We start from the raw sequence: 25,596 nt of genomic DNA, 5'->3' as shown, positions 1-25,596 counted from the left end.
GGTCAGGCATAATTTGTCTGTATTTAACGTATCTAGTTATCGAGCTATTAGTTGTTTAGGTAGTGAGTATATAGTATAAACAATATAAGTTATCTTTTGCAATGTAGTCAGTATGTGCAGGTTTGTGCTCTTGTAGATATCAAGATGTAAACCTCCAAAGATATATATGTGTGTGTCCCCTGGGAGGGACTCTCTAAGAGACAAGGCACAAGGACACTTCCAAGCTCAGACCAGCCTTATACCAGGTCCATGCAGCAATACTTGAACACAATTAAGCTCAAGTGGCCAGAATGAACTTCCTAATGCGGTATAGTGCTGGGTCCATATTTCACCTTCTCTCAACTGTGATTGTTCCTTTGTCTACAATGGAAGACAGACAGATCGCCTTCATCTCAGGTCCAATCGACACTGGACCCGATGGATCCTACTTTCACACTCACTACGTGACCAAGATTAATGATGCGATCCAGCGTGATCATGACTTCGTTATTGGCCCTCTTCCAAGCGGTGTGGACGCTGAAGCGCTCGCGTATCTCCTTGCTTACCCTATCTCCCCTGAGCGAATTACAATCTTCGTGACCCAAGCCGAAGATGGTATGTGGGGTGGGCAATTCCGCTCGATGGGAGTCAACTTGGAGGTGGTTGAGGGACAGATGACTCGCGATCGGGATGCGGCACTGACGAGAGCCAGTACGTACGATATTCTACGTGTCAGAACGAAAGACGAGGCTCGGGCATTCTATGGCCGTATGTGGCGTGAAGCGCATATCACCAATACCGAGCGCAATTGGAAGAGACGACGGGGGATCGCGGAGAATGAGATTGTTGAGGAGCTGGAGGTCAATCGTTCGATGGGTTGTTTTTCAGATCCCCCTGCGCCCGTCAAAGAGAAACGGCTGTTCAGCACGATAGGTGCATGAGGTGTTCCAAGGTTAGGACATGGGGAACAGTCAAGAGTGAACAATTCCAAAATACCTATACTTCAAACTATCCAGACTATCCCAAACCAGCTGAGAGACGACGGAAATAAGTCTCAACATTCCGCGCGTGGGTCGAAGCGGGGCGGAATGGCCCTTCCGCCATTCCCGCCGAGTGGAGTATCTCGGCCCCCGGACTGCAGTGACATCTGCGCTGTTGTTTGCTGATTCTCTGCATCCTCACTGGTCGAGGCCAACGTCACCGAGCTTCTTCTCCGGTAATAGCCACCCGAGCTACAAGCTCGGAAATATGCCGTCGTGTAACCGATCGCCCTTAGAGGGGTTATAAGAGTTGCATCGCGCACACTTGACCTGAAACTCTACTACTTCACATATTCTCTTCATCATGACGGTCCAAACACTGGCGGTCGCCGTCATTACGGTGGTGTACTTCCTTATTCGCTATTTCAACCGCACCGATATCCCCAAGATCAAGGGCCTTCCGGAGATTCCTGGTGTGCCCATCTTTGGCAACCTCCTACAGCTGGGAACCCAGCATGCAACAGTGGCTGGGAAATGGGCCAAGAAGTTTGGCCCGGTCTTCCAAGTGCGCATGGGAAACAAGGTGGGTGCTTCGCTGTCATGCGTGGGACACAACTCATTCGTGCATTAGCGTATTGTCTTCGCCAACAGCTTCGACTCGGTTCGCCAGCTGTGGATCAAGGACCAGTCGGCGTTGGTCTCTCGCCCCACTTTCCACACCTTCCACAGCGTTGTGTCGAGCTCGCAGGGCTTTACCATTGGTACTTCTCCATGGGATGAGTCTTGCAAGCGCCGCCGCAAGGCTGCGGCCACTGCGCTCAACCGACCGGCGACGCAGTCATACATGCCGATCATTGACCTCGAATCCAACTCCAGTATCAAGGAATTGTACCGGGATAGCAAGAATGGCACAGTTGATGTGAACCCCACTGCATACTTCCAACGGTTTGCCCTCAATACCAGTCTGACTCTCAACTACGGATTCCGCATTGAGGGTAATGTGGATGACGAGTTGCTGCACGAGATTGTGGAGGTGGAGCGTGGCGTGTCCAACTTCCGCAGTACTTCGAACAACTGGCAGGATTACATCCCCTTGTTGCGAATCTTCCCTAAGATGAACAATGAGGCTCAAAGCTTCCGTGCTCGTCGTGACAAGTACTTGACCTATTTGCTTGACATGCTCAAGGACCGTATTTCAAAGGGTACCGACAAGCCCTGCATTACTGGTAACATTCTCAAGGACCCCGAAGCTAAGCTAAATGATGGTGAGTTACAACGATCTGAGATGTGGTGTGGTGCATTTGGATTTATACTAATTTGCTGTCCAGCTGAGGTGAAGTCGATCTGTTTGACTATGGTGTCGGCTGGTCTTGATACAGTTCCGGGCAATTTGATTATGGGAATCGCCTATCTCGCATCAGAAGACGGTCAACGGATTCAGAAAAAGGCCTACGATGAGATCATGGAGGTCTACCCCGACGGTGACGCTTGGGAGAAGTGTCTGATCGAGGAGAAGGTCCCTTACGTGACTGCTCTGGTCAAGGAGATTCTCCGATTTTGGACCGTCATCCCTATCTGCCTGCCACGAGTGAGCACCAAGGATATCCAGTGGAACGGCGCTACTATCCCCGCTGGAACTACTTTCTTCATGGTTTGTCTACTTCTTCGTGTTTTGTTGAAATAGTACTAACTTCCTTAGAACGCCTGGGCTGCTGATTATGACGAGGGCCACTTCAAGGATGCTCACAAATTCATTCCTGAGCGTTATCTTGAACTCAATGAGGGCTCGGGCACTCCACACTACGCATATGGCGCAGGCTCCCGTATGTGTGCGGGTTCCCATCTCGCCAACCGTGAGCTGTTTACTGCCTTTATCCGTCTGATCACTGCTTTCAAGATGCATCCGGCGAAGGAGGCTGCTGATTTGCCGATCTTGAACGCCATCGAGTGCAATGCCATTGCCACTGCACTGACGACTGAGCCCAAGCCATTCAAGGTCGGCTTCAGGGCACGCGACCCTACGAAGCTAGAGCAGTGGATTGCAGAGAGTGATGAGCGCACCAAAGATCTATGAGAGGGTGTCGCTTGAAATGTTCCTTTTCCTCTGGGTGAGGCCTTGTATATACTTCCAAAATAGTAACGACGCCAAGGAAATGCAAATATAAATTGCAATTCCGTAAAGACCAAGCCAAAACTACTATACACATAGCATCTTGTACAGAATGAATAATTGCCGAATAACCACGCTACATTGTCCATCTCTTTCTACTACGCAGTCAACTCTAAACCATTCACTAATCGTTCAACTTTGATTTGGCACATTCTTAAGTCTGTGGAGCCCGAGGACGGAATCCCCCGCATCTGCCACCTCCACACTTTCTCCCTTTGCAACTGTTCGCATCTCTTCTTCGAACTTCAATATGTCTGAATTAGACTGGGACAAACCTCCTTCAGTGGACGATGGCCGCCCGCGGAAGAAACGCCGCAAGTACATTGCTAAAGCCTGGTGAGTTTGGAGATGGCAATTGACAACCACCAACTAACAGTCTCAAAGCAATGAATGCAAACGTCGCAAGATTAAATGCAATGGGGAGGCGCCATGTCAGCGCTGTGGACGCCAGAACATTGGATGCATTTACGTCGAGAATCCCCAGAGAGACAGCCCGAATGAACAAGAGTATGCCCACGTGAGGTTGTGAGAAGTGACAGTAACTAACCTCCACAGAAATTTCGAGCGCCTTTTTGATCAAATGAAAGCCATGCAAGACCAGATTAGCTTGTTGTCTGCTAGTGTTCGGTCGATAGCCAGCAACGAACATTCTCCTACTGGAGGCGTTCCCACAAGCAGTTATGGACTTGCGCCTACCCAAAGGTCACTCCGGCGTGTATCCACTGCCAGAGAGACGACATTTCAAGGCCCGACAACTTCGGCATTCAGCTTTGACCTGGCCAAGTCCAGTTTGCAGCAGCGCGGGATTGTTGAACGTGCCGAGGCTCTTGACGAAGCTGATATGACGCAGGAACCCTCACCGGTGGCGTCTCCATCAGCACCAGCCAGGGAACTCGTTACGCACCAGGTACTGGATCCTCTCTGGACACTACCTAAGACGGAGGCGCTACGTCTTTGCAGAGTCTACGAAGAGGAAATGGGTATCATGTATCCAGTGTTGGAGCTCCCGGAGCTTTTGGACCAGGTGCATCTACTGTACGGCCCAATGGATCGCGCCCTTAGTACGGCTCTTCAGCCCGATGGAAAAAATGGCGTGGATAGTGAAGATGTCCATATTCTCCGCCTTGTGTTTGCTTGTGCTTTGACAGCAGAGGCTAGTGGTCGCAGTGAGCAGGCTATTGCACTCTTTGATAGTGTGCGAGAAGTCCAAGACAATTGTGTCTGGGGTCCGCCTGAGATCAAGAGTATCATCTTCTTGACTCTTGTGGTTTGTCATTTCCAATAACCGGAGGTTTCAGCAAACTAACTGTGGTAGTCAATATTCTATTTCCAGATGGACGAGGAAACATTAGCGTGGCGCACCATTGGTATCGTCGAGCGCATGTGTCTAGAGAAAGGTCTTCACAGACGTGAGACACTTAACCAACCAGCTATTATGGCCGCGGGAAAGGAACGCGTCCTCCGTCTCTTTTGGTCTATCTACATTCTGGACATGCGTTGGAGCTTTGGAACCGGCATGCCATTCTCTCTGGAAGATACAGATATTGACCCATGGCTGCCAGAGCCCGCCGAGAAGACTCCCTACCTGCGCGTCATGATTCGATATAGCCGCATCGCAGCCAAAGTGTGGAAGTTTATTTCGGCTTTCAACAATACCAACGAGATCAAAAAAGACGAAATGAACTATCTGGACTGGCAAGTTCTGAGCTGGGTGCATGCTATCCCTGACGCATTGCGACTGGATCATCCAAGCTCCGCGGAATCCGCGTCTGCCACTAATGGTTCACGAAGCCTGCGGCGACTCCGTGCCTTGCTTTATCTTCGTGCTAACCAGCTACGGATGCTCATTCATCGCCCTGTTCTTCATACTGCAGCACATATTGTACGGTATCCGGCTGAGTCTGAGACCGTGGTGGAAATTGCCAAAGACACAATTCGCTTCATCACTCGCCTGAATGAAACCTCTGATATCTACCAGTTGCAACAAGTTGCATTCAACTGGTTTCTAGTCTCAGCCCTTGCAGTTCTTTTCCTAGCAGTGGCCCAGGCTCCAACCCAATTCAGTGGTTCGTGTAAGGAGGAGTTCTTCTGGGCCTTGGAGCTGGTCAAGGGATTCTCAGCTCAATCATACATCTCCCGCCGACTGTGGAATTCGATTCGAAGTCTTCGCAAGCTTGGCCCTCAACTGGGACTGGGCGCGCAAAAGCAGCGACTGGATGTTCACGCTGCCACAGAAGCGAATGATCCCTACAATGCGAACCCTTCACCCGCTCAGGCTCCGACCGTGAGCACACATAGCCAGACTCCATTAGACGGTGCACAGATGACACAGGAGCTTATGGAATGGTTTGAAGCAGTGGGAAACCTTGAGGATCAGATCATGGGAATGGGAACTGGTCCTGTGCCAGATGGAGGCCCTTACCAGCCGACGGCTAACGGGGGATTCGTGTTTGACTACGGTGAAGAGTTGTCAAGTGTGATGAAGGATTGTTTCTGATTACGTAGCATATTAGGAATATAAAAGAACTATCGGAAACGAAATGAAGGTTGGGTGGGAGTGAGAGAGAAATGCATGCAAAGTGCCCAAAGTGCCTCAATCGAACATTGGCATCGCCGACCGCAAAAAAGTCCATGATTTGGCTTCAGAGCCATTGTGAAGACTTGTCCACACGAAATATGTTATGAAAGATGTATCACCGAGAACGAACCCATCGCTCAGCATCGCCGGCCTCCACCAAATCGTCCCCCATGCCCAAAGCGCCCCGGGGCCCCCCCGAATCCCGAGGCATAGCCATAACCGCCCGGGGGGCCACCCCATCCCCCATGTCCCCCATATCCCCCGTACCTGCCACCTCCGTGATATCGACGAGAAGGGGGCATGCCCATGCCCATGCCACCCATACCACCCATACCTCCCATGCCCATGGCTGGGTAGCGCCGGCGCCGTGGAAAGGAGAAACAGAGACCCATTGTTGTTGTTGTTCAGGGATCGGAGTGTGTGGCTTCGTTTGTCGAGATACGTTTGGGGAGATCAGATCAGGAAGCAGAAGAAGTCTGAGAATCGCTTGATAGAAGTGTAAAGCACTCTGAATGAATTGACGGTCAATTATATATAGATAAGAAGTCTTGTGCGTCATCGCTGGGAGACTGTCCCTTGCCACCAGACTAGTAAAGATATTTGAAGTCTACAGCTCCATCGCCTGTCTGTACTCGTCGACTGTCCTCTCTTTCACCGCAGAGTATTTGTTCTTTCATCTTGTTCTCCCGCCTCAAGTACAGTCCGTATCCGGTCACGGCGAACTGTGAGACAACAAGCGATCCCAAGGAGAATGCATTTCCCAACACATATGGCGAGCTGCGATAGACTTGACCAGCAACAATACCGGCACAGTTGCCCATTGTTTGTTGTAGGCCGATCTCCAAGGCACGGCGATACTGAGGGGCGATGTTTACATTCAGCCAAGCCACGTTAAGGCCAACTGCTGTGTAGGTGGTAATTCCAATGAGGAAGGTCGCGAAGTATTGAACGGCGGTGTTCTTGACAGTAAGTAGCAGGATATAGCCGATGATGCCGAAGATGTTGGTTGTGAAGATGTACTATGAAGACTTAGCAGATGCTGCACTGCGAGTTAGGGAGTACTCACTGAAGCAAATTTCGAGTATCTATCGGAGCAGAAGGCGATTGCAACAAAGATCATTGCGGCCCAGATGTATACTGGGACGGTCAAGACATTGCTCATCAGAGAGTTGTAGCCCATTCCTCCCAAGATGGTTGGTAAAAAAGTACTGAATCCGTACAGCAGGATATCTTGACAGAACTGGATAACACCGCTGAAGAAGAGCTTCGGATCACTCAAGGCGATGCGCATCTCTTCCCAGCTGAACTGATCACTTCCCATATATTTGCGGCGTTGCTCGTTGCGCACACGCATCATCCACCTCTCCTCCTCGTTGAGGAAGTAGGCCTCAGCAGGGTTGTTGGGCAGGCCAAACCAGATGAGAATAGCGCACAAGGCACTGAAAAGACCTTCAATGATATAGACCCATCTTAAACCGGTGTTAGTCCCAACGAAGTCTGCATGAAGGGCAAATGAGCACATACCTCCATCCAGCTTTGCCTCCAATGCCATCCATGTGTAAGAGTCCATAGGCCAAAAGGCCACCCACGGCACCTGAAATGGCAGCACAACTCATTAAGTAAGACACACGCTTAGCCTGTTCTTCTCGGCGGTAGACCATGGTCAAGTAGAGATTGAGACAGGGGAATAGTCCCGCTTCACAAGCACCCAGGATGAGGCGAGTCGCATAGAGCGAGCCTACCGACTCAATAAAACCCGTGAAAATTGTAGTCAAAGACCAAACAATACAAAGCGCCGTCAAGATGTTCCGAGGCGTCAGTTTCTTCATCAAGACTGCCCACGGGGCCTCGAAAACAACGTAGGTCACGTAGAAGATGGACACGGCCGTTGAAAACTGGCTGTCCGAGGCGTTGATATCTTCGGGCATATGAGCAACCTTCACATTGCCTTGAAGTTCATTAGCTCTAGAATCATCCGAGCGGGATCAATATTTACCGATATTGGATCTATCTAGAAAGCAGGACAAATAGGTCAACATGATGATTGGCACAAAGGCCGCATCCAGCTTGGCCAGTAGTTTGGTTTCTTTCTTTGGATCGAGAACCACATCGCATGCCTCGCCATCAGCCGTGTCGCCTGCTAAGTCAGGGGCATGGTCTTTTTGGATGGAGGTCTTCTGCTCCAAAGGGATGTTGTGGTCGGGCGACATGAGATGCGAGTACTCGTATGTGAGGATTGACCAGAATAGAGGACCTCATGCATAGAAGTAACTTAGTTGTTTAAACAATAACGTTACTCCATGTATAAGCGGAGTGTTTCCTATCTCTTCCCTCAGGGTGTGGGTCATCGGGCCGACGAAGCCATGATAAGATGCACATTCAGGTAACTGATCACCCGAAGGGAGGCAAATTTCCACTTGCACAGGCCAATCTCACAGATCCTAACTGTTTCAGGAAGGTCATCGATAAGAGAAGAGTATTTTACTGCTTTGACGAGTGGAGAATAAACCCCGACTTTCCCCAGACCATCGGCAAGTGGATCCCGAGGCTATAACCGAGCTATCGAACGAGGTGGAGGTATGAAGGAGACAAAGGTTGAGGGTTTCCGGATACTTTCACTGTGCAATTTTCATCATGGGGAGTATAATTTCTGACTCCCAAGAGGCGCGATTGTTGTGTCGTCGAAACCAGTTGACCAATACCGCCGGGGTTGCTCCGGGTTACTTACAGGCCAATCTGTTGGTGCTCCCTGCGAAGTATGCCGCCGATTTTCACGACTTGTGTCTGCGTAACCCAGTTCCCTGCCCACTGCTGGGAGTGACAGCTGTTCCTGGCGACGCAAAGAGCATTCGGCCATCTCAATGTATTAAGTCGAAAGATTTCGACATTCGGACCGACTTTCCCAGGTATCGAGTATATTCAAGCGGCAAACACATTGACAGTCGCTGTGACTTACTTGATGCATGGACAGATGACCATGTTGGCTTCTTAATCGGGTGTTCGTTCTCCTTTGAAGATGCCCTGATGGCGGCTGGCTTGCCACCGCGTCACCAGAAAACTGGAACAATCGTTGCCATGTATCGGTCGAACATCCCATTGCTGCCAGCAGGAGTCTTCACTGGTGGCAATTACATTGTGTCTATGCGACCGTATCGACCGGAACAGATCGAGAGAGTCAGAGAGATCACACGGTTGTATCGGTCCACGCACGGCGAACCTGTAGCCTGGGGATGGGACGGTGCAAAGGAACTCGGCATCAGTGATGTGGATAAACCGGACTTTGGCGAGGCGCAGAGGTTTGAAGAGGGCGAGGTTCCCGTGTTTTGGGTAAGGTCTCAGTAACCTGGTACCACTGATGCACTCATCTGACTTCGTCTTAGGCATGTGGAGTGACGCCTCAGATAGCAGTTGAGGCAGCGAGTAGCAACATTGATGGCCTGGTCTTTGCCCATGAGCCTGGTCATATGCTGATTACAGATTGGACTTCAGAAGACTTACAGAGCCTCAAGCCTGGGAGCATATGAGTATGATACCTGTTTCATATATTGAAATAGCCTATCTTGTACCAGAAATATCATGTACTGGAATCTAAACATCAATTTCAAAGTCGCTGAATTCCACCTTGTTGTCATTTCCAAGAGCAAATACTCCAATGACAGGACCAGTGAAGTCATAATCTGTTAAGAGGGCCGTATCAATCGTGCAAAGAGAACTCCAGGGTATTTCAGCCCGACGAAAGGAAAATTCCAAAGATGTCTCAGTGTAGTCAATTCTAAAGGATAAGGTATCTTGAGCCTCAAGACCTTGTGTCTCTTTCCAATACAAAGACTTTGCTTTGTTCAGTCCACTGAAAACGACCTGCTGGCTATCAAATTCGTATTCGATTGACAGAAAACGATGCTCATCTTTGTACAGAGCCAGACCGGCTCGAACCTGTGTACAGCTTTGTGGCCTATGTAGGGTGACCGACGCACTAGCGTTGAGTTTTCGTTGTCGCTGGCCAACAAAGGTAACTGATTCTTCTGCACTGGTAAGTTCTACCGAGGCTGCTTGCAACATGATGATGTTTCCTCGGAATTGGTATCGATCGAGATTTGCATCCCTCAAATAGACCCACGGAGCAGAGGACAAAGTCCCGATCAGAGGCACGTTAGGTGTCGCTCCCACATCACTATCGGCTATAATAGGATCGATAGTAGGCCAGCTATTGTCAGGCCAATCCACTGCCGTAAGGAAACTCTCCCGACCCATGATGGATCGACCTTCCCTCTTACGGATTCCCAGCATCACAACCCACCAGCGTCCACTCTTGTCTTGGAACAGATCTCCATGTCCAGTGTTCTGAACGTAGTGAGTGGTATTGTGGGCCGTGTACAGCGGATTGTTCTCGTAGGACTCATATGGCCCCCAAATATTTCTTGATCGTGCAATGCTCAACATGTGGTACGAAAATGTTCCTCCCTCTGCACATAACAGGTAGTACCAGCCGTCCTTCTTATAGATATGCGGACCCTCTGTGTATCCTTTTTTCCATCCTTCCCATATGAGTGTGTGCTCCGTGATCATATTCCCGGTTGCAATGTCGATCTCCAAATTGTAGATCTGAAACTGAGGCCCTGTCTTGCATAACTGAACATAGACCCGGCCGTCGTCATCAAAAAGCAAAGATGGGTCAATGCCAGGAAACGGAAAGACAATAGGATCAGACCAGTTGCCTGAGCGAATGTCTGCTGTGTGGATGATGAACTGTTCACTTCGCTCATCACCTGATATATTGGAAGGGCCATGGATGACATTTGTGCAGATAATATAGGTGATGCCCTGACTATGTCGGATAGTTGGTGCATACAGTCCTCCCGTAGCTACCATTGTTGTTCCGTCGTCCCATGGTGAGAGAAAGGTCGTCGCTCGGGCTAGTGATACTTGCGATGGTCTGTTGATGGCATTTCCTATGACAAGTTAACCAACAAAAACAACATTTTAGAAAAAAAGAATTACCAATATGCTTCCATGATATCAGATCATCTGAACTGTAGATGGGCAGGCCGGGGTACAGGTGGAAGCTGGAGTTTACCAGAAAGTATGTCCCACCAATTAGGCAGATTGATGGATCTGGAGCGAAACCTGGAATAATTGGATTATGAGCGGTAGAAGTCATAGTTGGAGCTAGCAAATCTTTATCTTTGACTGAAATCCTTTGAAGGTGGCAGGATTGCTCGTGTCAATTTATGTGGCGCAAGGATTTAGCCGGTTGGGACACGGCGTGGCACTCCGACAATATCACAAGAGCAACTTGCAGCCATCACCCCGCAATTGATCATCCTATTAGGCTAATATTAGTGGGTGAAGCTGTATATAGATTGCTGTATGGCTAAACTGCCTCGTCTGTTGTGGGAAATAAAGCAAATGATGATTGGGCCGGCTATATAGAAGAAACCGCAGCCAGCTCATGAGGCACTATATATTCATACCAGGCTTGCAGTTCCTCAAAGGCTATCTGAGACCGCACTCATTCAACATGGCTCAAGGATATGAGGCTGTCAAACCCCCCAAAGGCCATTTCTACTTGGCAGGGAGACTGTTCCCACGGGTGAAATGGTGGAAACAACGTAATATGCGAGTGTTGTATTTCTATATTTTGATTCTGATTGCCACCAATACAGCCAATGGATTTGACAACTCAATGATGTAAGTCTATAACCGGGATAAGACATAGTGACACTTCTAATTTGGGGGAATAGGAATGGCCTACAAACCCTCTCCTACTGGCAGGATTATTTCAACCATCCCAAAGGACCAACCTTGGGTTTATTCAATTGCGTAATGAGCGTTGGTGCCTTGGCTGGTCTTCTGATACTGCCATATATACTGGATCATTTTGGCCGAAAGATTTGCTTGGTTTTCGGTTCGTTCTTCATGTTGCTGGGCGTGGCCTTGCAGTCAGGCTCCATGAATTTTTCCATGTTCGTCGGCGCTCGATTCATACTTGGATTTGGGGACATCATCGTTATCTGTACCGCGCCGCTACTTATTACCGAGATTGCTCCTGCGCAAGATAGGGCAATTCTCGTCACTATTGCTGGCGCCACTTATCATTCCGGGGCCTTCATCGCGGCCTGGACGACATATGGAACATTGAAAATCAAAGTGAGTTAGCCTTGAAACATAATGAAAATGTCCTCGCTAATGCGTGAGTAGAGTGAATGGTCATGGAGGGCCCCCAGTTTAATCCAAGGGTTGTTTACTTTAATGATGCTGGCAGTGGTATGGTGGATTCCTGAGAGTCCGCGCTACTATGTCTCCAAGGATCAGCCAGAAAAAGCCTTAGAGATTTTGGCATACTATCATGCTGATGGAGACTCGACCGACGAAATTGTTCAGTTGGAGTTCACTGAAATCACCACTGCGATTGCAATGGAAAAGAATGCGGATCATTCCAGTTCATACGTGGATTTTCTCCGAACTCCTGGTAATCGAAAGCGACTATTGATCATTATTACTATGGGCTTATTTGCCCAGTGGTCGGGGAATGGATTGGTCTCCTATTACTTGAATCTCATTATGGATAGCATTGGAATCAAGGATGCCAACCGGCAGCTGCTGATCAACGGCGCGTTGACCTCTTTCAATCTTGCCACCAACCTATTCTTTAGTTTCTTTGTCGACAAGTGGGGACGACGGCCAATTATGCTAGTCAGCTCAGCTGGTATGCTGGTTGCCTTTGTGGTATGGACGGCCTTGTCGGCACGATATGATGCCCACGCCAGCTCGGGCCTGGGGTCGGGCGTTTTAGGGATGATTTTCATCTACTATCTGTTCTACAACCTGAAGTGAGTTCAACAAGTTAAATCTCGAGTGATATTTCTAACCAATCTAGATCTGGCTTGATCGCGAGTTATACGACAGAGATTCTTCCGTATTCTATGCGGGCCAAGGGGTACACCATCATGGAGTTTGCCATGTATGTTGCACTATTTTTCAATCAATATGTCAACCCAATTGCACTCGACAACATCCACTGGCGGTATTATATTTTCTACTGCTGCTTCCTCGCTGTGGAAATTGTGGTCATCTGGTTCTTCTACGTGGAGACACGCTATATGCCCCTGGAAGAAGTGACTAAGGTGTTTGATGGAGATGATGTTGCTACAGCTACGAACCTGGAGATGGAAAAGATTGGAGAGTATGGAAAGGGAGTGGGTACCACAGTCCACATTGAGGAAGCAAGGGTTTGAGTCCGGATGTTTTTCAAGTATAGCGCTTATGTAGCAGACTTCAAAAAAAGCAATCAGAACATAACGACAGTACATGCTTCTCACCCTCCTTAAAGCAAGTGTAGGACCAGAATATCTTCGGATCTCAAAATCTCCCTTCAAGATATCCAAATAGACGGGCCCACCAGATCATTTGTTGTCCCCTGCATCAAAGACCTTCTGCCCCTTGTACCACGTTTGACACACACGAGCTCCAAGAAGATTCCCCGGAGACCATTCCATATCAAGGACTACAAAATTGGCTTGGAATCCTGGCCTTAATATTCCCGTCCAGGAATCAGCGAACGATGCATAGGCAGCCTCCGTAGTTGCTGCCGATACCGCCGTAGCAAGAGACACAGCATACTCGATGTTAACAGTATCCTCCCTGTCAGGGTCAAGGGCTGACCGTCGAGTGGTTGCGTTGTAAAGATTGGGCAATGCAAGATGTTTTGCGGTCGGAGCATCAGTTCCGAAGACCAAGGCGGCACCACCATCCACAAAATCGCGGTAGGCAAAAGCCCGCTTGCAGCGTTGTGGACCGAGCATCTCTGGCCATGCGCCAAATGTTGCAGGGTCTAGATGGACAGGCTGAACCGAGGCGACAATTCCAAGTTCACCAAGCCGTTTGGCGTCTTCCGGGGTAGTAAGCTCCAAATGCTCAATGCGATGACGATGAATTGGAAGGTCGCTAATTTGAGATAAACAATCAATTGCTTGTTGGACTGTTCGATCACCAATGGCATGGATTGCACATTGCAGACCAGCGTCAGTAGCACGGTGAATCGCCGACGCAAGGGTCTCAGCAGGCCATATTGGATCAACAACTTTGGAAAGCCCGCCATAGGGCTGGTGTAGGCCTGCAGTGCAGCCGTCCACTGTTCCGTCGCAGATGAGCTTTATTCCGTTGATACAAAAGGCGGGAGACGTCGAGCGATTGAATGTACGATGGAGAGAGATTGCACGGTCAATGTGGCTGCAGACTTCGGCATGATCCTCTGAGTAGGGTACCAGCCAGTGTGCTGCCACATGTAATGGAAGCTCCCCATGTCGATCCCGGTAGATATTCAATGCTTCCCAGTCATTCTCATTCATCGCCATGTCGACTAAGCCAGTATATCCAGCTGATATATGTGCAGCGAAGGCCGCGTCAATAGCAGCTAGCTTCTTCTCCAAAGTGGCCACGCGGGTTAAAAAGGGCCAGACAATATTGAACTGGGCACCTTCATCAAGCAATCCGGAAGGATGGCCATTTTCATGGCGATGGATCTTCCCCCCTGGTGGGTTACTCATGGATTGCACTTGGAGCTCTTTCAGAGCTGCAGTATTGCACCAGGTCGAGTGAAGGTCTAATGCTTCGATGTAGACGGGTCGTGGATCCAGATCGTCGAGTTCCGTGGCGAAGACCTTGCCTTCTGTGATCGACTGAATCCAACCTCGGCAGAGAATGCGGGGATCAGATTTGTGCGCGGCGGCAAAGACAGCGATGGTTTGTCGAATATCGTGGAGTGATGTGCAAGGCAAAAGGTCCAGTTTCTGCAGAGACATCCCGAAGTTCATAATGTGTACATGCCCATCGATAAAACCCGGGAGAACGACTCGATTGCCCAAATCGACTATTGGTCCTGTTTTTCGGACCTGGAGAACCTCTTCGTCCTTGCCGGAACCAACATGCACAATATGGCCTTGCTTGACGACCATAGTGGGGCTGAACCCCCCAGAGCCAGGACAAAGGATGCGCCCATTTGTGAACACTGTAGATCCCATAGTAAGTGAATAGCAGCGTTTGAGTCAGAATGGCTCAACTTGACGTTGAAGGGAGAAGTTGAGATGCTGTGCAAAGATGAACATGATACGGCAAAAAGTGACGCGATTGGCTGGGCGATCTTAATAGTTCTTCGTGCCACCAACGTCTGAGACACTTACGCTCGTGTCTCTGGACGCTTTAAGGATATATGCCTTTGAATCAGATCTACACTGGGTATACCTGAGCGTCGTCCGTCAATTACTTCCAAATTTTCGGAGATTCAAACATATTGAACAACCCTTGTGCCGCCTATCTTCCTTTGTTCTCGCTATTGTACTGTTGTCTCTAAACTTTGAAGAAAGTGAGAATAGAAAGTCTTGAGACTCTTGCTCCGAGACCTGGCTAGATGACTCTGATGAAACAAATTATTCAATGAACTTCTCCTATCAAAGGAATCTGATTGGCCTTCTTCAAAGCGCTTCCCTTACTCTCTATCATCCATACGATAGGCTCTCTGTGTTTATGGAGCTAAATATAAAGATCTTGGGTCCTACACGTTCTTTACGTATCTTATTGAATATATTGAAATTGCTCCACGTGTGTGTAAATCCACTCAGATTGAATGTCCATCCGAGGTATATGAAACATTCAGACAGTTTGGCAGTAGGAAAATTGATGCTAAATATGCTATAGATGTGCGGACTAGATGTTCTAGATCACACTAGTCGATATGGCTGCGGACACTTTTGGATTTTGGATCTCAACAGATGCTATGCAACCCAATGTCGGGGACAATTCTCTGGTTGTATTCATCCTTTGAGGAAAAGCATTACCCCTTATTCCAAGGAGTGGCAGAAATGGGTCAATTATTTTCGACCAGGCTATGCAAAGATCGCGACAGTTTGTATAGGTTGTCGTAGTGGAAATCATCATTGGGACGGTCCATACTGAGAACTGCCACGCTCAAGGTCGGCATATAGATGTCAGCTCATCCAGATCACAATTCAATGCTATAATTTTGAGGCAGGAAACTACAAAAGCTCGATATCTCTTAAAAACCATGGCATAAGATCAACTGTTTTTTTTTGGTATAGTTTGGGCAGTCCCGGCAGTACCTTCCTAAAAGGGAAACATCGCTACACGTGATGCATGCTTGGCTGTTCTTCGACGCTTCAAATGTTCTCTTGGCTTCAGACAGAGCCTCATGTAAAACAATCAAAATGCCGGCATCAAAAGGGTCGGTTACGGCGGTGTCAGATGCATTACTGCCGTATCGCCGCCCTCGCCGCCGACCGGCTCATCTACGCACTAAGACTGGCTGTCTAACTTGTGAGTCGATAATTGCCTAGACTACCCTAAACATAGGCCCAGGGTTTCAAGCTTGTACACTAAATTATCGCTGGCAACACCGTGCTGATATTTGCCAAGGTCGTAAGCGAAAGAAAAAATGCGACGAAACACAGCGGACCTGCCTCAACTGCACAAGGCAAAGGCTGGAATGCATCTGGCAGTCCGACCGGCGACCTTGTGTTTCTGGCAATTCATGTGGTCACGAGTCTCCAGAAGAGACACCGCGGGTCTCGAACATAGCTGATACTGAGACCGAGCTGGATGTGGTAGCATCGCGCTCCGACACCAAAACCGGGCTGTCTGTCTCTGACTTGATCTCTTCTACACAATGGCAAGCATTATCGTCTTTGTTCCAAACTGCCTCCGTTGATCTCGGTGCTGAGCAGAGATACTTCGCCACCTTTGGACATTCCTCTGCTATCACGCCTGGCAGTTCTCTTCTGTTCGACTTCCTCAGGGCACGATTTCTCCCGCAACTTATTCGGCCCGCTGCTACTTGTCGCGTCATTGATTTATTTACTAGGGAGTCGTTAGTTATGGCAATGAAGGCACCGGCTTGCATGCACGCACTCCTTGCATGTTGCGGGGCGGAGATTCCTACAAAAACGCCTCGGTTTCGAAATTTGGCAAAATTTCATTATACCCAGGCTGTCAAAGAGCTCCGGAACGACCTGGAGAGGGAAACCATTAAGAACCAATGGCTGGTAACCATGCATACAGTGCTTATGCTTTGCATATATGAGGTGAATCTAGCCTTTCCAGCACCCTAAGAAGGTAACCAACCGCTCACCTAGCAATACAGAGATCAAAACCACGAGGCTCAACAGGGGTCGAAGTCCATCTGACTGGTGCAGCTCAGTTAATCCAGCTTGCGTCTAGTTATTGCAAAATAAACCATGATAGCTCGGAGATCGAACAAGCCATGCACCGTCTCGTCTATGAAGCCTTTATCTTCCATGTTGCAACCAGCCTTCCCTTCCAGTATCATATCGTGTACCCGGGCGAGGTTGATCTAGCCTTGGCATCAGCAGAGGATAATCTTGGACGGCATTTCAATGCTCCCTTTCCGTGTTATCCAGACTCCCCAGTGCTTGGGGCTCCACCCCAACTCTTTCGGTGCATATATACTATTTATCGCCTCTATCAAGATAGTGCTCGCAACCGGATAGATCATGATGTTTTTCAAAAGCTCGAAAACGATCTCCCGCAGTGGGATCAATCAACAGCAGCGCCGAATGCCTGTGAGCTCGACGGCATGGAGGACAACCTTGAGAAATGTGACCTGGGATCCTGGCATCAAATGGTACAGAAAAGCAAAACCGCTGTGATCGGGCCCCAGCTGTACCTTGTGGGCTGTCGGATCCTGCTCCAGCGTATGGCCTGGAGTAACAACAGGAGAGCTCACTCAACCATCGGCCAGCTAATTCAAGAAGGAATGGACGCTGTAAAGCAGCTGCAGCCAGATATCGACTACTTTGCCGAATACTATTGTTGGCCATTTTATGTGCTAGGAATTAGCCTGCAGCAGCCTACAGATCGGGAGTGCCTCATGGCTCAAATCCTGGCCTTTTCCGAAGCAACTAACAACGGCACGATGAGACGGCTATCTGAGATACTGCGCACTCATTGGAAGAGCCCTCAATTACCCCTGCCTGATTGAACCGTTCTGTCAATTATTGGATAATGGGCGGCACAGATGCCCTACACAATAGGATTCGTGCCATCGACTTGATTTTCATCCCGACATCCGGCTGTTCGGCATTCTCTCCGGCATTGTTGGTAGTGGGGAAATGTGACAATTTGTCAGCACATCGATTATTAACTGGCCCTTATTTATAAAAGTCACTTTTCCCCCTGCCCTCAAATATTGTCAGTATCGGAAAAGACGGTATTCACACCATGGGTTCTCATGCATTTCGTTCTCCGCCGATTGTGAAGGCTCAGGGCCTTCCGTACTTCACCCCCGCCAACAATGCGGGAGGAGCCTTCAACCCTGAAGACCCCAACACACCGACATTGTTCCGCCCATTGCGTATTCGAGATGTGACACTCAAGAACCGTGTGATTGTGGCGCCTATGTGTACCTACTCTGCAGAGTCGGATCCATCTTCGCCCGCTGTGGGCGCTCTGACAGACTTCCATGTTGCTCACCTTGGCCATTTTGCCGTCAAGGGTGTCGGCTTGATCATTATCGAAGCCACAGCTGTACAAGCCAATGGCCGTATATCGCCCAACGATTCTGGCCTCTGGCAGGAAGGGACCGACTCTGAGCAATTCAAGGGACTTCGCCGTATAGTGGATTTCGCTCACAGCCAAGGCGCCAAAATTGGCATCCAGCTGGCTCATGCTGGCCGCAAAGCAAGCACAGTCTCCCCTTGGCTGGCATCTCAAGCTAAGAAGCGTGGAATCAAAGCCGATGAAAGCGTCGGAGGCTGGCCGTCCAATGTGGTTGGCCCCTCCGGTGGTGAGGAGCACATCTGGGCGCCCGGTGATCAATTCTGGCCCCCCCGTGAGATATCTACTGCCGAGGTCGAGGAGCTGGTTCAAGCCTTTGCTCGAAGCGCGGAACTCGCTGTTAAAGCCGGTGTAGATGTTATTGAAATTCATGGTGCGCATGGTTACCTGATCCACCAATTCCTGAGCCCCGTTACCAATCGACGAACCGACAAGTATGGAGGCAGCTTTGAGAATCGCATCCGAATCGTCGCGGAAGTGACCACTGCAATTCGTGCTGTAATTCCTACTGGAATGCCGTTGCTCCTCCGTATCAGTGGCACCGATTGGCTGGAGAAAGAAGCTGTCGCGACACAGACTGGAAGTTGGGACATGCCTTCATCAATCAAGCTAGCTAAGATGCTGCCCGATCTGGGAGTTGACTTCTTGGACGTCAGCTCCGGTGGAAACCACAAAGATCAACGGATTGAACCTCATTCGAATTACCAGATTGATTTGGCTGGTCAAATACGTCGCGAGATTCGTGCTGCTAATCAAAAGACCTTGGTTGGAGCCGTCGGTTTCATTACCGAAGCAGAGTCTGCCCGTAACATTGTGCAGGGGGCGGAACAAGAAGCGCAGGCAAACGAACAAATATTGTCCGGTCAAGATCCCAAAGCTGATGCTGTATTAATGGCTCGTCAGTTCTTGCGAGAGCCCGAATGGGTGTTGACTGCAGCGAAGACGTTGGGCGTGAAAGTATTGCTCCCATGGCAATTTGCTCGGGGCTTGCTGTGAACTAGATGTACATATTTACATATTGTTTGACATAGAACGCTCTGTGCATTAAGTTGTTGTATTTCACTGCCGAGGTTCCGTTGACAATCTTCAGCTGGACGATCATTTCCCTATAAAGCCCCTTTTATTTAGATAGCCTGCTTTATCTGACCACCTAGGACTCTGCTCCGGCGCAGGTGGTATGCAGCAGGAGATTTGAGGGCGCCTAGTGTGTCTCTTCCAGTGTGTCTCTTCGCAGATACATTCCGTGAAGTGTGCAGTGATAGGCCAATGGTCTCCCAACGTGCAACGCCAAGCACCGGGCCAAGACTCGGACTGCGCTGATGTTTCAACGCGGTCCAGGTTATCTGCTGTGCTCTCGAGTGAGGGGGTTTGGGGGCCCAAAGGCTACGGCAGAGGGCATGTATAAAGTTGAGTCAGGGGATTCCCATGCGATCTTGCGGATATCATTGCACATTCTTGGGTTGTTCATCCCATTACGCATTCCAATTCAGCCTTGTATTGTGAAAGGCATTCCAGTTCAAAATCATCCAGCAAGTCTTCTAACTTCGCAATGATTATCTCCCCGGTTTGGGTTGTGGCTTTTGCCCTTCAGCCGCTGCTGAGCACAGCAGTACCAGTCCCTGAGCCTGCGCCATCACCGCCAGGAATCCCCTCTTCATCTACAGCCAAGAGCGAGCTAGCGGGGTTGACCGTTGCCGCTCAAGGATCACAAGACGGCTATGATCGCGACAAATTCCCGCACTGGATCACTACAAATGGGTAAGTACATACATTCCATATGGCTCTGATACCTGCATCTCACGACTCCAGTAGCTGTACCACACGCGAAAGTGTACTTAAGCGTGATGGAGTGAACGTGGTAACAAGCTCCAGCTGTGCTGCCACTAGTGGCTCGTGGTATTCGCCGTATGACGGCGCAACTTGGACAGCAGCGAGCGATGTCGATATCGACCATCTCGTGCCACTGTCAAATGCGTGGAAGGTAATTCAGGTCCCACTTACAACTTCTGAAGTGAAAACTAACACCTACGCATAGTTTGGAGCGTCTAGTTGGACCACGGCAGATCGTACAGCCTTTGCAAACGACCTGGTGAATCCCCAGCTTCTGGCAGTCACCGATAGCGTGAACTCCCAGAAGAGTGATGATGGACCGGAAGTTTGGAAGCCTTCACTCAGTACGTGGGAAGTCCTGTATAATATTTCCATCTAAGCCGCTGACTTTAAAACAGCATCCTATCACTGCACGTATGCTAAGATGTGGGTGAAGGTGAAATCAGTTTATAAGCTCACTATCACTTCTGCCGAGAAGGTTGCGCTGACTGACATGCTCAACACCTGCTGAATATTTCTCAAAAATAATCTTCTTGGAATAGGAAAGTTCCGGGAATATTTGTTGTTAGGTTGCATGGAAGTGCAAGTGAGCTGGTAGTAGGCCGGTAGTAGGGTTGATTAGGGCCATCGGTATAGCGTATAGAATATATGCCGTTTATCGTGAGGTTTTGCATATTAGAACCGGCTATTACAGTCAGTGATTATTGAGACAAGCCGAATATAAACTTATACACCGAGTAGTTCGTCGCGATCCAATGGAAGGGGATAACAAGACTCCACAAGGGCACAATGAGGCTTTTGTAGCCTCGGATCTCCACTGGCACAGCGCGCAAAAGTCGCTGATTGGTGGGCGACCCACGGTGGAACTATACGAAGTCAAGCCTATCGAACCACAGAAGAACGCGATTATGCGATTTTATTCTTTTCTCGGATTCGAATGACATAGATCTTGTTGCGGGGGTTAATATGCCCGCCTGATAGAGGTCTATATAAACCCCCAAGGGTGAAGGGGAAAAGGCCAGGGCACTCATAACATCCACGCTTCGTTTGATCCATCCTCCACTTCGAACCAATCTCGTTCTTCTTTACTTTTTACAACTTCACCACTTTACTACATCGCTTCTCCATCCACCCTTTCGGACTTCCAAATGACGATCCCTGACTGGCAACAGAAAGCCGAGGCCAAGCGGTCCGAGGCTGCAGCCAAAATCCCCAAGGAGTGGCAGATTCCCATGTCTATCCTTGAAAAAGGCCACTCGCCCTTTGATATCCCCCGAAACTCAGGAATACTAAGTGAGCGTGAAATTGCTATCACCGGGGATCATGATGCCACTGACCTCGTCCGGAAACTGGCTTCCAGGGAGTACAGTTCTCTTGAGGTGACAACCGCCTTTGCCAAGCGGGCTGCAATCGCACAGCAGTTGACCTCCTGCCTGACAGAGACTTTCTTTGATGTTGCCCTGCAACGTGCACAGGAGTTGGATGAGTACCTGGAAAGGACCGGAAAGACCGTCGGGCCTTTTCATGGCCTGCCCATCAGCATCAAGGAATCATTCAGCGTGACTGGGGTACCAACGACCTTGGGCTTCGTCTCCTTCTTAGACCGCCCCGTATCTACGAAGAATTCGGCTCTAGTTGAGGTTCTACTCGCGGCTGGCGCTGTCTTGTATGTCAAGACCAATATCCCGCAGACCATGATGACAGCCGACTCTCACAATAATGTGTTTGGTCGAGTCCTCAATCCATACGGCAAAGACATCACCGCAGGTGGTAGCAGCGGCGGTGAAGGCTGCCTTGTCGCTTTGCGCGGATCTCCCCTTGGGGTTGGTACCGACATCGCAGGCTCCATTCGGATCCCTGCACTATGCTGTGGTCTTGTGGGATTTAAGCCCACTGTTGGGCGTGTGCCATATGGTGGTCAGACATCGGCGGCTCGGCCAGGAATGGTTGGTGTCGCCCCGACCGCAGGCCCCATTTGCCATTCTGCTCGTGATGCAGAGCTCTTTTTGCGTGTTGTTTTCAACTCCAATGCTGCAGACCTCGACGACGGGGCTCTGGGAATCTCTTGGACTGAGCCAAAGCCCAGCTCGTTTCTCACCATCGGAATCATGCCTGAGGATCCAGAACGTCCAATGCATCCTCCTATGAAGCGTGTCTTGGCGGATGCAGTGCACAGCCTGACTGCAGCCGGACACCGAATGGTAGACTTGACCAAGAAGATGACGTTTGTATCTAAAGCGTGTGAGGTGTCGTGGGAATACTTCTCAATGGATCCTGATCGAACTCCCCTTGGTCACATTGCACGAGGTGGCGAACCCCCAATCCCCTCCCTCCATTTCACATATAATCTGGATGGGACAGGCCCTGAGCCGGATCTCCGCAAGCTTTTTGAGCTGAATGTCGCCAGGAATGAGATCACGGCGCAAATGCGAGAGCTGTTTGTGGAAAATCAATTGGATGTCATTCTAGGTCCTGGGTATCAGAGCTGCGCAGTCGCACACGACGCATACGGGTTGCCAATGTACACAGTACTGGCAAATCTTGTCGACGTAGGTTGTCACATCCATGTCTATCGATCTTTCACTGACAATTCGAAGTATCCGGCGTGTGTGCTTCCGATCGGCAGTGCAAACGAAGCTGCCGACAAAGCATTTATCCGGGAAGTTGATTATGTGCCACCTTGTATGGAAACACCCCTTCGTTGCAAGTGACTCACAGCTGACAGTTTATAGATCAGCCTCAAGTGATAGAAGGTGCCCCCTGTCATGTTCAAATCATTGGCAGACGATTGAAGGACGAGAGTCTGGCACATGCGGTTTCTGCGATTGAGCGGGCTTTCCAGTAAGGAGATGTATGCTTAAGGCCATTTGGTCTTTCATAGAACAGTGATAGTTCTAGAATATTATTTTCCCAACAGCACAGACGGAAAGGCTTTGGACTTGATTCATAGCCTAATCATCTTCATTGTCCCCATCGAGTAGTGCCTGCAGGCCCAAAAGCCTGCGCTTCGTTGGGTCATTCTCGTTCGTTTTGTTGACGACGGACCATATCTTTCTCAGTCGCCTATGCACCCAGCTTGCATGACCGCCCGGCTTTTGGATCGAGATTAAAGAAATGCAAGTCTGAATCATTTTTCGTTCCTCGAAAGTAGTGCAAGCGGAGCCCAAGATAGCCAGTGGCCATAATAGATAGCTCGGGAAATGGTGATCTAGATTAAGGAAGGGGACATGCTTCAACCCGGCTTCTAGGTAAACTTCTGCTTGTCGACTTTTCTCGTCATATGTTATATTTGGATTTGATTTCAGCAGTAAAATCTGAACCGAGAAAGCGTATAATGCTGCCAGTAGTTCGTCTTCTGTGTCAAGAACACGGGGCCAATCGCACAGTTCCTGCTGAATCCTTGTCCAGGTTGAAATTTCCGGATCATCTAATACACGAGAGACACGTGCAAGCTTTGTGATGTCGGCGATCAGTAAGAAGAATTTGTAGGGCGCGTAAAGGATTGGTTGTGTAGAAATGCCAAATTCCCATGCTGCAGAATCACCCTGCCCGAAATTCAAGAAATGTTGCGGTAAATCCAGCTGCTGTCGGATGCTAGATAGCGCATCAAGTGATGGATCAAACAACATCATTAGTGATGCATGATATACGAATGATTCAATGCAGATCCGGTCAAACACCGCTGTCTGGGGGCAGGCCATCCTAGGGCGGCGCTGAGCTAAAATTATGCCCGACGCCGTAATATGAGGTGCGGTGTTTGGTGATGAATCAAGTCGCGACGTCTATTCTCTGGTTAGTAACAACCCAGGCCCGTCATGGTAAACATGCAGAAATGAACGAAACATGCCTCAAATACCGAGAGGGAAATCACAGTCGCTAAGAGCGCATCATCAGAGCCTATATCTTCAGCATTTTCGAGCATTCTTCGTAGACCAGCGATCGTCTGGACATAACTTCGCACTGCGCAAGAGATTGACCAGCGGGGAGCCGGAGCTAACTGCATACCGGCGATAGAGATCATGGCGCCCATCAAGGGAGGAAACTCCAGTGCTAAGCGGAGCATGTAAGATTGATCTGAGTAATGTGAAAGTGAACTTTGACGAACGAGGCGTGAGAGAACTGTCGACGCGAAGTATCGGTAAAGATAAGAGTGCTCCTCATGTTGAAAGGGAGATGGCATCGCAATAGGCGGCGTTAGTGTCAACGACAGCTCTGAATCGAGAGAGACATCCACAGAGTCCAGAGATTTGGGAGATTGGCGATGTCGCATGCGTCTTCTTCTATCGGGAGGCTCCCCTGACGGCCACTTGCACCCGAGATCATTCCGAGTGCAGCCCAAACAGCGCGGTCGCGTCTCGTCACATTTCTTGCGGCGGTTTCGACCTGTTTGTCTCAGCTATGAGTCTGCAATTATTAGATTCTAGTCTCACATTGAAAGCATCCGGTTTGGGTTCTCAGTCTGGCGGTAGACGGCATTGCAGGGAGAAGAAGAAGAGGGAGAGGGAGAGGGGATGTGCGGCAGATTCCCGTCATCTCCAACTCTCCTATCATGTATTTGCTGAATATCTTACTTACTCTTAATATCTTCAAAATAACCCTATCTACTCTTCATGTTCTCTTGTTTTTCCAAATGCGCAACTATCATCTCCAAATATGCCGTTGCACGCGGCGTTGTGGCCTCAATCCCCTCTAGTTTCGCGGCATCATCCCACAATCGAAGAGAAACCATCTCGTCTCGCAACGAATCTTCCTCAAATTTTCTCAGATCGCCGCCTATAAAAGGACCACCCTGAAACGCCAGCGATCTCTGAGACGCCGAGGACAAAGAGTCATAGTACGCCGGGTCAACTGCAGTGAGGTACCTGTGCGAAATGAGCCTGGGCTTGAGAGTAGGCATAGAGAAACACCTACCGCTTGGCCGCAACATGGCTATTCACTAATCGGCACACGGCCTCGCTGAATCCAAGCGACCGGAGGTATGCAGCCCCAATAGCTTCGTGGCCGACCCGGCCGACATTCTCCGTGCTCCCGCGGAGGTTCATGCGCACCTCCTTGGTTGTTTCCAAGGGGATAATCTGACCAATGTCGTGCAATAAAGCGGCAATTACCAGCTCATCTCGGGCTCCTGAAAAGAGAGTTAGCCCAATTTCTCGGTGCCTCGCGAACGTCACTCACTAGCTTTCTGTGCCTGATGTGCTGCCTGCAGACAATGTTCAAGTTGGCTAATGGATTCCCCGATGTAGTCACCTTGGCCATACTTCTCCAGTGCTCCAACAAGCGCGTCTGCCTTTTGTTGGAATTCTTGTGCCATGGCAAGAAAGGTATGCGACCAAAGAAGAAACTGGAATCAGTACAGAAAGAAGGAAAGAATTCAGGTGGGGATTGGGAAGGATTTTATATGCGATAGAACTCCTCCGTCAATCCATTGTCTCTGCAAAGGGTACGCCCATGCGCTAAGCCCTCCAAAGTCTTAT

The 25,596-nt window shown here is 49.5% G+C and overlaps 13 protein-coding genes across 13 annotated transcripts; 9 read left to right on the top strand and 4 right to left on the bottom strand.

Moving 5' to 3' along the window:
• Window positions 1-365: 365 nt before the first annotated feature.
• PENARI_c002G00932 (uncharacterized protein) lies at window positions 366-920 on the top strand (the record flags this gene model as incomplete). Its single annotated transcript, XM_022627196.1, has 1 exon — window positions 366-920. The coding sequence occupies one exon, from the start codon at window positions 366-368 to the stop codon at window positions 918-920; it is 555 nt and encodes a 184-aa protein (XP_022492571.1).
• A 403-nt stretch (window positions 921-1,323) lies between these two features.
• Window positions 1,324-3,033, top strand: PENARI_c002G04821 (cytochrome P450; the record flags this gene model as incomplete). The annotated part of the gene is made up of 4 exons (XM_022627467.1): window positions 1,324-1,542; window positions 1,591-2,224; window positions 2,288-2,610; window positions 2,659-3,033. 4 exons carry the CDS (start codon window positions 1,324-1,326, stop codon window positions 3,031-3,033), a joined length of 1,551 nt encoding a protein of 516 aa, XP_022492963.1.
• A 346-nt stretch (window positions 3,034-3,379) lies between these two features.
• On the top strand, window positions 3,380-5,626 carry PENARI_c002G03846 (putative C6 transcription factor; the record flags this gene model as incomplete). Its single annotated transcript, XM_022627397.1, has 4 exons — window positions 3,380-3,465; window positions 3,514-3,636; window positions 3,685-4,396; window positions 4,445-5,626. The coding sequence occupies 4 exons, from the start codon at window positions 3,380-3,382 to the stop codon at window positions 5,624-5,626; spliced, it is 2,103 nt and encodes a 700-aa protein (XP_022492484.1).
• Window positions 5,627-6,294: 668 nt separating this feature from the next.
• PENARI_c002G05402 (uncharacterized protein) lies at window positions 6,295-7,917 on the bottom strand (the record flags this gene model as incomplete). Its single annotated transcript, XM_022627515.1, has 4 exons — window positions 6,295-6,726; window positions 6,774-7,176; window positions 7,232-7,655; window positions 7,704-7,917. 4 exons carry the CDS (start codon window positions 7,915-7,917, stop codon window positions 6,295-6,297), a joined length of 1,473 nt encoding a protein of 490 aa, XP_022492311.1.
• Window positions 7,918-8,341: 424 nt separating this feature from the next.
• PENARI_c002G11018 (DUF1445 domain protein) lies at window positions 8,342-9,231 on the top strand (the record flags this gene model as incomplete). Its single annotated transcript, XM_022627895.1, has 2 exons — window positions 8,342-9,034; window positions 9,088-9,231. The coding sequence occupies 2 exons, from the start codon at window positions 8,342-8,344 to the stop codon at window positions 9,229-9,231; spliced, it is 837 nt and encodes a 278-aa protein (XP_022492358.1).
• A 64-nt stretch (window positions 9,232-9,295) lies between these two features.
• PENARI_c002G02368 (putative xylosidase/arabinosidase) lies at window positions 9,296-10,576 on the bottom strand (the record flags this gene model as incomplete). Its single annotated transcript, XM_022627296.1, has 1 exon — window positions 9,296-10,576. One exon carries the CDS (start codon window positions 10,574-10,576, stop codon window positions 9,296-9,298), a length of 1,281 nt encoding a protein of 426 aa, XP_022492775.1.
• Window positions 10,577-11,225: 649 nt separating this feature from the next.
• Window positions 11,226-12,942, top strand: PENARI_c002G08003 (putative hexose transporter; the record flags this gene model as incomplete). The annotated part of the gene is made up of 4 exons (XM_022627693.1): window positions 11,226-11,395; window positions 11,449-11,854; window positions 11,906-12,537; window positions 12,585-12,942. 4 exons carry the CDS (start codon window positions 11,226-11,228, stop codon window positions 12,940-12,942), a joined length of 1,566 nt encoding a protein of 521 aa, XP_022492346.1.
• Window positions 12,943-13,110: 168 nt separating this feature from the next.
• Window positions 13,111-14,661, bottom strand: PENARI_c002G09424 (amidohydrolase; the record flags this gene model as incomplete). The annotated part of the gene is made up of 1 exon (XM_022627792.1): window positions 13,111-14,661. One exon carries the CDS (start codon window positions 14,659-14,661, stop codon window positions 13,111-13,113), a length of 1,551 nt encoding a protein of 516 aa, XP_022492885.1.
• Window positions 14,662-15,927: 1,266 nt separating this feature from the next.
• On the top strand, window positions 15,928-17,717 carry PENARI_c002G02550 (Zn(II)2Cys6 transcription factor; the record flags this gene model as incomplete). The annotated part of the gene is made up of 3 exons (XM_022627318.1): window positions 15,928-16,036; window positions 16,136-16,586; window positions 16,961-17,717. 3 exons carry the CDS (start codon window positions 15,928-15,930, stop codon window positions 17,715-17,717), a joined length of 1,317 nt encoding a protein of 438 aa, XP_022492363.1.
• Window positions 17,718-17,956: 239 nt separating this feature from the next.
• PENARI_c002G10255 (NADH:flavin oxidoreductase/NADH oxidase) lies at window positions 17,957-19,288 on the top strand (the record flags this gene model as incomplete). The annotated part of the gene is made up of 1 exon (XM_022627837.1): window positions 17,957-19,288. The coding sequence occupies one exon, from the start codon at window positions 17,957-17,959 to the stop codon at window positions 19,286-19,288; it is 1,332 nt and encodes a 443-aa protein (XP_022492935.1).
• Window positions 19,289-19,841: 553 nt separating this feature from the next.
• Window positions 19,842-20,633, top strand: PENARI_c002G04576 (HNH endonuclease family protein; the record flags this gene model as incomplete). The annotated part of the gene is made up of 4 exons (XM_022627449.1): window positions 19,842-20,050; window positions 20,105-20,273; window positions 20,328-20,466; window positions 20,521-20,633. 4 exons carry the CDS (start codon window positions 19,842-19,844, stop codon window positions 20,631-20,633), a joined length of 630 nt encoding a protein of 209 aa, XP_022492266.1.
• Window positions 20,634-21,270: 637 nt separating this feature from the next.
• PENARI_c002G01751 (putative general amidase) lies at window positions 21,271-22,967 on the top strand (the record flags this gene model as incomplete). Its single annotated transcript, XM_022627256.1, has 3 exons — window positions 21,271-22,671; window positions 22,720-22,804; window positions 22,855-22,967. The coding sequence occupies 3 exons, from the start codon at window positions 21,271-21,273 to the stop codon at window positions 22,965-22,967; spliced, it is 1,599 nt and encodes a 532-aa protein (XP_022492250.1).
• A 1,752-nt stretch (window positions 22,968-24,719) lies between these two features.
• PENARI_c002G03233 (HD domain-containing protein) lies at window positions 24,720-25,433 on the bottom strand (the record flags this gene model as incomplete). Its single annotated transcript, XM_022627353.1, has 3 exons — window positions 24,720-24,984; window positions 25,034-25,247; window positions 25,298-25,433. 3 exons carry the CDS (start codon window positions 25,431-25,433, stop codon window positions 24,720-24,722), a joined length of 615 nt encoding a protein of 204 aa, XP_022492555.1.
• Between the last annotated feature and the right edge of the window lie 163 nt (window positions 25,434-25,596).

This window comes from Penicillium arizonense (genome assembly GCF_001773325.1).
Source record: "Penicillium arizonense strain CBS 141311 chromosome Unknown PENARI_contig002, whole genome shotgun sequence".
Lineage (NCBI taxonomy): Eukaryota > Fungi > Ascomycota > Eurotiomycetes > Eurotiales > Aspergillaceae > Penicillium > Penicillium arizonense.
This window is presented reverse-complemented; position numbering and strand designations above follow the sequence as displayed.